This window comes from Dipodomys spectabilis, unplaced genomic scaffold (assembly GCF_019054845.1).
Source record: "Dipodomys spectabilis isolate Male_0828 unplaced genomic scaffold, ASM1905484v1 ptg000141l, whole genome shotgun sequence".
In the NCBI taxonomy this organism is placed as follows: domain Eukaryota; kingdom Metazoa; phylum Chordata; class Mammalia; order Rodentia; family Heteromyidae; genus Dipodomys; species Dipodomys spectabilis.
In genome coordinates, this window is record NW_024870818.1 from 3,342,989 (window position 1) to 3,356,690 (window position 13,702).

At 34.1% G+C, this 13,702-nt stretch overlaps 1 protein-coding gene across 3 annotated transcripts in view; it reads left to right on the top strand.

The window, feature by feature from the left end:
- Window positions 1-13,702, top strand: part of Vps54 (VPS54 subunit of GARP complex) — a 111,626-nt gene that overhangs the window by 42,228 nt on the left and 55,696 nt on the right. For all 3 annotated transcript variants that reach the window (XR_006149163.1, XM_042691166.1, XM_042691167.1), the window contains exons 8-10: window positions 7,827-7,953; window positions 8,899-9,006; window positions 11,439-11,494. Coding sequence is in view for 2 of the 3 variants with exons in the window: in XM_042691166.1 (XP_042547100.1) it covers window positions 7,827-7,953; window positions 8,899-9,006; window positions 11,439-11,494 (291 nt within the window). In the remaining variant the exon portion in view is untranslated. The remainder of the gene's footprint in view (window positions 1-7,826; window positions 7,954-8,898; window positions 9,007-11,438; window positions 11,495-13,702) is intronic.

Below are 13,702 nucleotides of genomic sequence, written 5' to 3' on the forward strand. Positions count from 1 at the left end.
CACACACATATGTAAGTTTTCCACACCATGATAGGAAAGGCACAAAGTTCTTACTTTGAAAACATCTTTAGAAAGGAAAGAGAGCCAAGCTCTGGTGGCTCACATCTGTATTCCAAGCTACTCGTAGGCTAAGATCTAAGGATTGAAGTTCAAAGCCAGCCTGGCAGGAAAGTCCATGAGACTCTTATCCCTAGTTAACCATGAGAAAACAAAGTGGTGCTGTGGCTCAGATAGTAGAGTGCTTGCCTTGAGCAAACAAGCCAGGAAGAGAAAAGATGCCTGTGGCAGGCCCTGAGTTGATTCCTAGCAACAAAAAGCCAAGAACTAAATAAAAACTTTGTAGAAAACATAATTGAGTTTGAAATTATATATAAAAATTCCTTAGGATTACAATTTTAGATTTTCTGTGTGAAATCATGTTAGTGTTTTTTATAACAAATGAAAATTATTAACATTTTATTAGCAAATAAGCAGTTATTCAGTGTTCATATAGAAGTTACTATCTTCTGGAAATCTCATCCAAACCTTTCACAGATGATATTTAATATGTTCTGGGAAAGACAGCTTCAAAATAACTTTATTTAAATTGAATCATGAATTCTTTATATAGTTGGAATATTGATGTATAAAGCACTATTGAATTCTTAAGTAGTTTTATTCATAGATTTAGGAATGGCACTTGCACACTTACTACAATGTCACACACCAGGTGAATAGTAAATAACAGAACAAAATGCTCTGCTCTAACAGTCTCTGCAGTTTGTTTGGAGGGGTGTGAGACAGGTATTGCTATGTTAAAACAGTACTCTGATGAGTGTACAATTACTGTGAAACTCTGACCTCTTAGAGAATTTGTTGAAAACTATCATTGGAACTTCTTTACATAAAAATATACTTGTATGTAAACTTTTGCAATTAAAATTTCAGGGCAAACCATGGACATTTGAAGCCTAATTTGGGTTCTGCAACATGGAACCCAAAGTGACTACACAATTTCTAATTGCCCTTTCACCTCTGAAATTTAATTTTTTTTAGTTTGTGTGATATATTTAAAATAATCAGTTTTTCAGAAAAATTGGCTTCCATGGTGACAGAAACTATATTTTTCGTTTGTTACTTCTATATAAAAAAATGAGTGTTGATGAATATCAGAGCCAATATCCTCCACGTAATAAAGAGCTAAGGAATAGAATCAAAGATTGAATGTTTTCTTGCTAAACACCAACCCTAAACTTGTTTTAACTTTTACCCCAATAGTCGTATGCTTTTATTTTCCTTGTCTCATACTTTTGTAATCAGTAGTATTAATGAAAATTGTAGTTATCCAAAACTATGTGGAAAAAATTTAGGAGCAGAGTTATTATGAATGTTTTATGATGGATTGAATTACAGAATATAAATATTATTTGTGTTTATTCCTAATTTGGGTACTCATTCATTTATCCATTCATTCATTGTTGTGCTAGGCTAGGCTAGTGCTCTACTACTGAACTAAATCCCCAGTCCTTTTAATCTTCAGTTTTACATTTTTAGTTTGTACTTTAATGCAAATGACAAAATAGTTTTAAAAATTGTGTAAGCTGTTTGGGGTTATTGCTCAAGTGCTTTTCTAGTGTATACTAGGCCCTAGTTTCATTTCCAGAACTGCAAAAAATTTTTAAATGTTTAAGTTTTCTTAGGGTTGGGGTTATAACTCAGTGGAAGAGCCCTTGCCTCCCATGCTTGATACCGTGCGTTTGATCACTAGCATAGGGGAAGCAGAATAAACAGGTGTTTGGGTATGTGATTTTAAGAAGTCTTTAAAATGTTGTACATAGCTACATTTTTCTCATGTTTCTGTTACTTTCTTTACAACTTACATGTGTAAAGATGGTTTATTTGTCATGTAAAATGTTTCAGTAAAGCTGCCTAGTAAATGTCAGTTCCAGGATATAACTAACTTTATTAAAGTTTGGTATCTCCATATGCAAGTAATTTGCAAAATTAAAAATACTCTAAAATATTTCTCTAATCAAAGAAGAATATTGATCTATACTTGAAGACTAATTTTTTTTTATAACTTTTGTACTTTGTTTTAAATGTGTTAAATCTAACTGGTGATTTACTTCTTGTTTTTGTCTTTCCTTTTTGTTATAAGGTTGTTAAGTATCAACATTACTTTCTTGTATAACTTCACAAATATTTTTAAGGCCTTTTAACTTTGGAAACAATTCATTTTAGATCTTTTATTGTTTTGTCTAATGCATCAGGAAGTATGTGTATTACAGGTTTCTTGTCTTCTGTAAACATTAATGGCATAAATCATGTTTTTAATTTATGAAAATGTTTATGTTTTATCAGTAGGAATTTCACCTACTTTGTTTTCCTTTCTGACCATATTTTAGTCATTTTCCTAGAACTTATCTTAGAAATGTGTAGGATCAACTTGGCGCCAGTGGCTCAAGCCTATAATCCTAGCTGCTCAGGAGGCTGAGAGCTGAGGATCAAAGTTCAAAGCCAGCCCAGACAGGAAAGTCTGTGAGACCCTTACCCAGTTAAGCACCAGAACACCAGAAGTGATACTGTGGCTCAAGTGGCAGAACGCTTATCTTGATCTAAAGAGCTCAGGCCCACAGTTCAAGCCCTGCAACAGACCAAAAGAAAAGAAGAAAAGCATAACATCTTAATATTTGAAATCTTTTTCTTGGCAGGTCAACCAAAGGATTTGTTAATTAAGGGTGTGTGTGTGTGTGTGTGTGTGTGTGTGTGTGTGTGTGTGTGTGTGTGTGTGTGTGTGTGTGTGTGTGTGTGTGTGTGTGTGTGTGTGTGTGTGTGTGTGTGTGTGTGTGTGTGTGTGTGTGTGTGTGTGTGTGTGTGTGTAAAGGACTTGTTAATTAAGGGTGTGTGTGTGTGTGTGTGTGTGTGTGTGTGTGTGTGTGTGTGTTTACCAGAGCCTTTTTTGGAGGTTTATAGGACATGAAATCTTGTGGGCTTTGCTACTTAGGCTAGCTTTTGAACAATGATTCTCAAATCTTAGCCTCTTGGGTAGCTAGAATTACAGGTGTAAACCATTGGTACTTGACAATTACATATTTTATGGATATTATTTTGCTTTTGTATATTTTGTTCTTTCTATTGCTTTACTTATACGTCAATTTTTAGAAGTTACTACAAATACAGAACCCTATTTATTTATTCCAGTACTGGGGCTTGCATTTAGGGCCATCTCTCCAGTCCTGGGGCTTGAACTCTGAGCCTAGGTGCTGTCCCTGAGTTTTTTGTGCTCAAAACTAGTGCTCTACCTCTTGAGCCACAGCTCCACTTCTGGCTTTTTGGTGTTTAATTTTGGAGATATGGGTCTCATGGACTTTTCTGCCTGGGCTGACTTTGAACCAGGATCTTCAGATCTCAGCCTCCTAACCAGCTAGGCATGAGCTAGTGATGCCCGGAGATTTAGAACAACTCTTGCTTGGCTTTCTTCCTCAAGGTTGGTGCTTTACCAATTGAGTCACATCTTCAGTTTGAGTAATTGTAGACTTTTCTGTTCAGATGACTTGGAGCCATGATCCTGCAGGTCTTAGCGTCCTGAGTAGCTGGAATTACAGGTGTGAGCCATCAGTCCCTAATCTAATTCTTGTTTCTAAAAAAGAACTTGAAAAATTCTTGAAATTGTGTGTGTTAACAATATCTAGAAAATGTACAATATATGTATTTTCTTTTTTCTCATTCATTTTGTAGCTTTTGACCTTGAAATTATTTGCTGTTTAACTTTGTCTTGTGATTTCTGAACTCCCAAAGTACTCTTTATATTCTCCTATGATAACAACTGTCTATCTATCTTAAAGTTATTTGTGTTTTTTAGTCTATTGGGTTTTAAATGTCAGGCAAAATAGCTGTGCCTACATATCTTTTCTATTTTTCTTTCCATGACCTTTGGATTATGGGCTGAGCTTTCTGGTCTATTTGCATAGTTTGGTTTTGTAATTTTAAAATAATTTACTGCCTGCCTAAAATTTTCGCAAAAGTGGGCAGTTTTAAATATTGGGAAATGAATATCTTAAACTATCACAAAAAGAAATTCTATTAGCAACGAAATGACAAATAATATATATTATTTATGCTTTATACTAATTTAAAAGAATTGCTAAGGTTAATGATCATCCAGTATGGATGGGCCTCAACCTACTCTTCAGTATTGGCTACTTGCAAGTTTTGATACAGGAAAGCTTTAATTACTTTACAATTCAGGACTGTTATATTTTGCTTTTTATATTGTAAAGATTTATGAAGGAACTTTTAAGTTTTCATTATTTTTTGTTAATTTTTTACTACTTTATTATCACTATTAATTAGAGCTATCAGCCAACAATTGAGGACAGTTATCAAATACATTAGAACTCTGAACCAATACCATGCTAAGTATATTGCATGTATTATTTACCCTTACAAAAACTGAGATAGGTAATATCCCTATTTTGACAGATATGAAAACTGGAGCTTACAAAGTCTTGGATAACTCATTCTAGGTCATACAGACCTGAAAAGCTATACTTCTTAATGTAGTAAGTGACCATATTAGAAGATCTCAACCATTACTCTGAATATCAGTGCTAATTTTATAATGCTATAGATTTAAAATTGTGAAGTTATGCTGTTGATTTGCTGAGCCAGGAACGAACATAATTTTTGACAAGAATTAATGGCTGGATGTTGGTAGCTCACACCTGTAAGCCCACCTACACAGGAGGCTAAGATCTGAGGATTGCAGTTCAAAGCCAGCCTGGACAACAAAGGCCATGAGATTCTTATCTCCAAGTAAGCACCAAAAAAGCTGAAAGTGACGTTGCCACTCAAAGTGGCAGAGCACTAGCTTTGAACACAAAAGCTCAGGAATAGTGCCCAGCCCTGAGTTCAAGCCCCAAGACTTCCCTTCTCTCCTCCAAAATAAATAATGAAACTAGTTTGTTTCCTGTTGTAGACCTTTTTATTTCTTGGCACCATTCTCGGTATTAAACTCTACAGCGTGAGCTATTCCTGTAGCCATTGTTAAATTAATTATCTATTATATTTTATTTTAAAGGTAAAGTCCTAGTAAGTTTGCCTGAGTTAGCTTCAGACTAAATCTTATACCTGCCTCCCAAGTAGCTGGGATTTCAGTCTGTGTTACCATGCCTGGTTCTCCTTTCTTTCTTTTCTTTCTCTCTCTATTTCTCTCTTTCTCTCTTTCTCTCTTTCTCTCTGTCTGTCTGTCTGTCTGTCTGTCTGTCTGTCTGTCTTGTAGAAGCTAGGCATCCGTGATCATGCTGCTATATGTGAATTATGGTTGAAACCAGCTTGGGCAGGAAAGTCCGTGAGACTCTTATCTCCAATAAACTACTCAGAAAAAGCCAGAAATGATACTGTGGCTCAAGTGGTAGAGCATTAGCCTTGAGCAAAAGATGCTCAGGGAGAGTAATCAGGCCTTCTAAGTTCAAGCTCCAGGACTGGCAAAACAGCAAAACAATAAAAGGTTGAGAGTATTAAGAGTTTATTATATTTGCTAGCTTCTTGTGGTTTTATTGACCAAATATAATCTTGAGATTCTATTTCAGGTATTATTGATTGTATCAAAAATATTCAACATATTACAGATTCTATAATTCTATATAATCTATAATTTAGATTTCAAATATTTTAGTAAGAAGACTTTCACATTATATGCTTTGAGAAGAAGCCAAGATATCAGTAATTCAACTTTTTGAAAAGTTAGAGTTCTGTTGAGTTTATTGATCTCCCTAGGATAAATACTATCACATTTTTCTTACCTTTCCCACCTTTCTGTGATTATATTACAGTATACCCAGATATTATACCATATTCTATGGCATGTTTTCTCAATACAGATATCTCTTTCCTCTACCAGGCCCCAAATTGGTTTTTGAATGGCAAAAACATTGGCTATTTTATGGTTGGAATGTACAGTAGCTCTGTGATATTAAAATTTTATGAGTTTTTTATAAGTAACAAGAAATACAGATTGAGAAACATACAGTATACAGGCACTTCTTAATTCTTCTAAGAGTATATTCTGTTTCTTTTAAGAATTTATTACATTTATTCAAGTAGTTCCTAGTGGCCAGTATTGTGTTGTTTCCATTTCCTTGTTACTATCAATAATAACGTAGTGAATATATGTTCTTTTGTATCTTTGTCAGTGCATCTTTGAGATAGATTTCAAGAAGTGGGATTCCTAGGTCAGAGGGTAATTACCTGTGCCATTTTGCTACCTATTACCATATTACCATGATAGTATTTTAGTTTGTATTATTGAATATGTTCTGAATAAGTTTACTGTGCTATTTTGGTATCTTTTATGAGAAGTTCATTAATCTTCTCAAGGGTTCTAAGAAATATCTTTATATTACATTTGTAAACTTAATCTGTTATTTCAATTGTCAGATTTATTTTGGAATTGATCTTACAACCTAAGTTGTGTACAAATGATTTTAACTATTTCTTTAAAATTGTACCATATTCCAGATTTTTTTTCTGTAAAAGATAGATGTGGGCTTTTCCAAGTCAATGTGTATATTTATTTTATATGGTTGTTTTAAATTTATATTTAATCTAAAACCAAGTTTTGTTAAAATTATCCCAAAGCAAAAAGTTGTGTGCATGTGTGTGTATGTGTATTATATATGCGTGGGGGAGGGGCAATTCAGGCTGGCCTTAAATTTTTTTTTTTGTCGGTCATGGGGCTTGAACTCTGGGCCTGGGCACTATCCCTCAGCTCTTCAGCTCAAGGCAAGCGCTCTACCACTTGAGCCCCAGCGCCACTTCCAGTTTTCTGAGTGATTTATTGGAGATAAGAGTCTCACAGAATTTCCTGCCTGGGCTGGCTTTGAACTGTGATCCTCAGATTTCAGCATCCTGAGTAGCTAGGATTACAAATGTGAGCCACCAGTGCCTGGGAATGGTCTTAAATTTATAGCTTCCTGGGATTATAAGCATTTATCACCACAACTCTCTAGAGCTTTTTTTTTTTTAAAAAAAAATCAATTTTGTGCTAGGACTAGCATCTGGGCCTTGAATGTGTTAGGTAAGTGTTGTAACAATGAGTTATATTCTCAAATCCAAGATGAGAGTTTTTAAAAATTAAAGTAAGTTGATGCATGAAACATAAAAGTTGTACTATTTAAAGTTATTTCCCTAAGGCAAGAACAGATTAGATTTTCTTCTTCATTTCTAAATGCTTTAGACCAACAATGTTATCTAGGCTTATTGTTTCTATGAGGATATTAGGCTGTGCAGTGAAAATCCCTTTGTAAATGACAGTACTGCTTTATTTTTACCTGTATGTTCAAATGACTTACATTTAATGATCTTAGGGTTGTATACAGTAACTCAGATTGATCATGACAAAGATTAAATAGAATCAGTGTGATATCCGTGGTCCTTCACATGATCTCTGCTCACTTAGAACAAGGTCTGGTACAGAGTAGACATTTGATAGGCACTTGGATTTTTTGAATAAATGATTCTGGTTAGGGACTATCATTGCTCAGTAAATAATTAATGAAGAAATTAGAATACCTAAATATTTTTCTGTGACATAAAGTAGATCAGTTACCCAACTTTTCTACACCATATTTTACTGCTTTAGAGGTTAAAGATCTTTAATAAATTGAAAAATAGAATTCTGGACATGTTGTAAAATAATTTCAGCCATCTTGGCTGAAAACATCACTTTACTAAAACATCACATTATTGAACAGGTATTCAGCTAAAAAAGTTTTGCCTCCTAGTTGCCTTGAAAGTAAACTTATGTTTTTAAAATGAAGATATGTAATTTATTTTTCCTTTTATAGGCATTTGGGATCACAACTTTGTGAATTAGAAAAGTTGATAGATAAAATGATGATTGCAGAATTTTCTACTTATTCTCACAATGATTTAAACAGGCCACTGGAAGATGACTGTCAAGTTTTAGAAGAGGTATGTGCCTTGAACTGTTGATATTATTGATTAGTGTCACTTCCTGACATCTTTAGTTTAGAACAAACTTCTCAGGTTATGGTGAACAAAATTAGCTTCACTATCAAGATTTTGTCAGACCTATGAAGCCCTTCAGTAGCCATGTGATCTTAAGACACACCATAAATGTTGGGTATCCTATGAAATTAGAGAATAAAATTATTTTATAACTTAAGAATTAGAATTGAAATGGGGCCTTCATAGCTTACAAAGCAATTTCAAAATAGAGATATGGGGTGAATAAATTAGTTTGTATTTTATGTGTGCACATATGTGTTAGAATTTGTTTTATAAAAAGTTATCATGATAAATTTTTAGTCACTCAAATTCATTGAATACCTATCATGAACAGACTTTATGTCTGTATGTGCATATGCTTATATGTATATACATATTATATATCATAAACATTTTATGTCTATATATAAACCATATCCATACATATCACACAGATATTAAACATGTTCATGATAGATACTCATATCTAGTAACTTCTCTGTGCTAATCATTGTCAGGGACTAGTAAAAACATCCAAAGTCCCTGACTGATGGTCAAGTGGTTACAGAGAGGTGTGCAAGCAGTTGACTTCCCATTAAAAATCCAGGTTGTCGTTTCTGTCTTTTAGACTATGAATTAAAAACAGGCATCGGGACTATTTATTAATCATCAGTGGTAACTAGGCCAAAAGTACGAATATTATTTTGTTCCCAAACCAGATTTGTTACAGCGTTATCCAAAACCTGATAAGATTGCTTTGAGAGGGATTTTTTTCTGACTTTTGGAAATACCAGGTGTAAGATAGAGATTTAAGAATCAGACAGAGCCCTTGTTGCTGATTATTTCTACCTCTATATAAGATTATTACAGATTTAAAATGTGAAATTACATAGTCTTTTGTTTTAATAGGAAAGACTAGTATCTCTTGTATTTGGACTTTTAAAGCAAAGAAAACTGAATTTTTTAGAAATCTATGGTGAAGAAATGATTATTGCAGCAAAGAATATCATTAAACAGGTAATTGTACCTTTTTATTTGATGTGTGTTCTAGAATCTTCTATGAAGTTTTATTTTTATGTCCCCTAAAATATATGTAATGTGTGCTATAATAGAAATACTTCAGTGATTTTTTAAAAATTGAAAATATGGAAAAACAGAGTCTATTGGTCAAGATTATCTTTTTAAGAATATTCCTGTAAGTAGATTGATACTAATTTTTTATTATTGCCATCATAATGTACATATGATTTTGACCATAAATTTTATTTTATTTTATTTTATTTTTTTGGGTCCGGTTGTGGGGCCTAAACTCTGGGCCTGGGTGTTGTCCCTCAGCTCTTCAGCTCAAGGCTAGCGCTCTACCACTTGAGCCACAGTGCCACTTCCGGCTTTTTTCTTTTTTCTTATGTGGTGCTGAGGAATTGAACCCAGGGCCTCATGCATGCAAGGCAAGCGCTCTACCACTGAGCCACCTTCCCAGGCCCTTGACCATAAATTTTAGTTAGAATTATTGTAAGCGTTTTTTCTGTTTTGTGTTGTTCCTGGGATTTGACCTTGTCCTGGGCACTGTCCCTGAGCTGCTTTTACTCACAGTTAACGCTCTACTGCTTGAGCTGCAGCTTCATTTCTGGCTTTTTCTGAATAGTTTATTGGAGATAAGAGTCTCACGAACTTTCCTGTCCAGGCTGGCTTTGAACCATGATCCTAAGATCTCAGTCTCCTGAGTCGCTAGGATTACAAATGTGAGCCACTGATGCTGAGCTCATTTTCTTATTATAGAGGTCTTCAGAAACAACAAGTTAAATCATCAACAGTATGTTTGTTGCCTAAATCTTTTCAGCTTTCCATTACGGTGAATATTTAGGTGGTTTTCAATTGGAATAACACAGTGTTCTTCACTGGTCATATTAACATATGTTCTTAGACTAATTTTGAAAGTGAGGTTACTAGTCAGAGAGTGACATAATTTTTAAGTTGTTTAATACACAATACTGAATTGCTGTCTAAAAAGACTTTACAAGTTTTATGCTCAACTAACACTAGATAAATTCATTTTTTTACCCTTATGATCAGAAATTAGGATTTTAAATGGAAATAGATGTGTTATTTAGTTTTTCATGATCTTCATTTTCATTGGAGTCCAGTTTTTTTGTATGAAAAAGATACTGCAATTTTAAATGTGTTTAGTAGGCTTAGTTCATCATCATCCTTTTTTTTTTCTTCTCATTTTTTTTTCTTTTGGTGCCAATACTGGGCTTTGAACTTAGAGTCTCATACTCTTAGCTTTTTCACTAAAAGTTATGAGCCACACCTCCAATTCTGGCTTTTTTCCCCCCCTGTTAATTGAAGAAAAGAATCTCTTGGATTTGTGTGCCTGAATTGGCTTTGAACTGGCATCCTCAAATCTCAGCTTTCTAAGTAGCTAGGATTACATGTGTGAGCCACTGACACACTTAGCTTTGTCATCATTATATTAAATACACATATGAGTTTTAAATGTTTATATAAAAGTAAGCAAAAATTACTATCATCTCTTAACCTGTCTCAAGCACATTAAAACACTATTTTTAAATTGGCATAAACATTTTGGAAAATTGTTGGCAACTGATGTTACATATACAAACTTTGCTATTCTTCATTTCAATTCCTAAGTATTTATAACAATGCTGCCAGAAACACTCTAAATTCCATCGTGATTGGGAAGAATTAAAGTATAGTTATACAGTGGAATATTACACAGGATGAGAATGAGTATGTTATTCAAAACTGCACACACGAATATTATAGAGCTAATATAAAGCTAAAGAAGCCAGTCATAAAGTAAACACTATATGCCTCCACTTCTGTAAAATTCAGACACAGGAAAAATTAATCTGTAGTTTAAAAATCAAAATAAAATCTTTTGCAATGAAGTAGTAACTGGGAAGGAGGAAGAGGCAGCATTTAGTTCCATGAGTTGAATTTGGGTTGAACTGATGCATTCCATTTGTAAAAAATACTTCATTATAAACGTTTGTATGATTTTCTACATATATTTTTCAATAACATTTTAATTCTGATATTTTCCTGAAGTTTAACTATAAATATTTTTTAACTTTAAAATTATCATATATTACAAAGAAATCTAAATCTCCAATATGTGTTTATTGGGAGGACATTTTAATATAGGGCTCATACTTTGTTTCTCATAAGAGATACGTTCTTTTTCTAGTGAATGATTTTGAACAGCTTTAAATAGTAGGACATTTTAATTGTTATGTTTAAATATACCATAAAATAGTTAATGGGATAAGATAATGATTTAGTATTTCAAACACCTTGGGTTAATATACAAGTCTGGAAAAATAATTGCTATACTGACAGTGCTTTCTACCGTACAAATGGAACATGGAATACTTAGGATTCTGAAGACCATTAACTGAATTCTTTTTTTTGCTTAAATTTTGCAGTGTGTGATTAATAAAGTTTCACAAATAGAAGATATAGACACAGATGCTGTTGTAAAGTAAGTATAAAGATATAGATTTGGTGGTTTTCATCAGGAAAAAGATGATTCAGAAATTAGAATAATTTAAGGAAGATTTAATTAAGGAATTGTTTACTGAGATTGGGACATTGTGTAAGAAAAATCACACCTAACAATGAAATACTTTTAAGAGATAGGAGAAAAGAGCAGTTAACAGAATTCAGGAGAATTGAGAGTAGAAATGAAAAATTGCTATGTCCTTGAGTAGGGGAAAGTAGTCAGCCTGAGGTTAGGTAACCCTCAGGAAGGGAAAGGAACTAGAGGAATAAGTACAATATGATGGCCCCTCCAATCTGCAGGAGTCCCATCAAAGACGAAGTCAGAAACCACAAATAATACTGAATCTCACATATGCAGTGTTTTTGTTTTGTTTTACTCTATATCTTGTAACATCGCCACATAATGACAAAATTAATCTGTCCTTAAATGTTTCTGGTGCCTCCTTTGTATCACAAGTCTTAGGCTTTGGGGCCACTATTAATTACAGTAAAAGTTACTTGGACAAAGAAATCAAGATACTGAGACAATTGATCTGATAACTGAGATAGGTACCAAGTGACTATGGTCAGCTTCCATATACAGCAGGTCAAATTTATATCCTGGGTAGGTAGAAGCAGGTGTCATACTATTCAAAAAAGCACAGATTGTAAAACTCAAAAGTTGTTTATTTCTGGGCTTTTCTATTTAGAGTCTTTAGACCATATTTAGTACAGGTTACCTTAACTGCAGAATATAAAGCTGAATGAGAGGAGGTGATTTTTGTGTCTTTACTTCTTCTAGTCTTTACAAAGACTGCTCATTGTCCAAGCCCTGAAGGTTGGCCTCCCAAGACAGAGAGGATGGGTGGGAGAGGGAGAGAAGGAAGATAGGAAGCAGGGGTTGTTTATTAATTATAGTGGGATGGCAAGTATTCATTTAATTTATTTAGCTATAATTAAAATTGAGCTCAAATTTAATTTTGAATTGCCTATGTTTCACTCTTGAAATTTCTAATCTTTTATTTTGAATAGTAATAAATATTTTACATGTAGATATCTAAACTTTATGACTACCTAAGATAAATAACAATGTGGAAACTGAAACCTCTCTGGAACAAACTCACAGAATGGGAGATTGTGGAATTTTAATTTTCATATTATTACTTAGTGCTGGATGCCAGTGGCTCACACCTATAATTCTAGCTACTCAGGAGGCTGAGGTCAGAGGATCATTGTTCAAAGCCAGCCTCATCAGGAAAGTCCGTGAGACTCTTATCTCCAGTTAACCACCAGAAAACCAGAAGTGATGCTGTGACTCAAAGTGGTAGAGTGCTAGCCTTGAGCAAAAGACCTAAGGGATGGCTATGCCCAGGCCTTGAGTTCAGTTCCACAACAAACCAACACACACACACACACAGTTCCACAACAAACCAACACACACACACACACAGTAACTGCCTGGTGAAAACTTGATTTCAGAATAAGTTGAAGCAACTGTAGTAGTTGGAATTGGAGAATATGTCATTGACATTCTGTTAGGGCCAGTGGACATGAATGTTGGTAACTCTTTTTGTCAATTTAACTAGAGAATTTACTATCTAATGCAGAGGTACTTTTTCTTTTTAATAGAATAAACCTCTGGATGCCACAGCATTTATTAACAATCTAAATTAATAAAATATATGGAGTTCTGTTTTACATCAGTCTTTCTTTCTTTTCTTTTCTTTTCTTTCGGTCCTAGGGCTTGAACTCTGGGCCTGGGTGCTGTCCCTCATCTCTTTAGCTCAAGTCTAGCGCTCTACCACTTGAGCCACAGTGCCACTTCCAGTTTTCTGGTGGTTTATTGGAGATAAGAGTCTCACGGACTTTTTCTGCCCAGGCTGACTTTGAACCTCGATCCTCCAATCTCAGCCTTCTGAGTAGCTAGGATTACAGGCGTGAGCCACCGGCACATGGCAGTATTTCATCTTTGAAGTTACTTATCATTGTTGACTATCAATAATACTGGCTTATACAAAACATTAAAAAAATTACGATGTCTTGCTCTAAGCCTCTTCAGTATTTACAACAACCACATAGATTCTGTTGCTTTCCCCATATTAAAATGAGAAAATTAGAGCATGATGGAGCTAAGCTGACAAAGTTACTCAGCTAGTAATCCTGATAAATATTTAGAATTTCCTCTCACTTGTGGCAAAGTATATTTTTT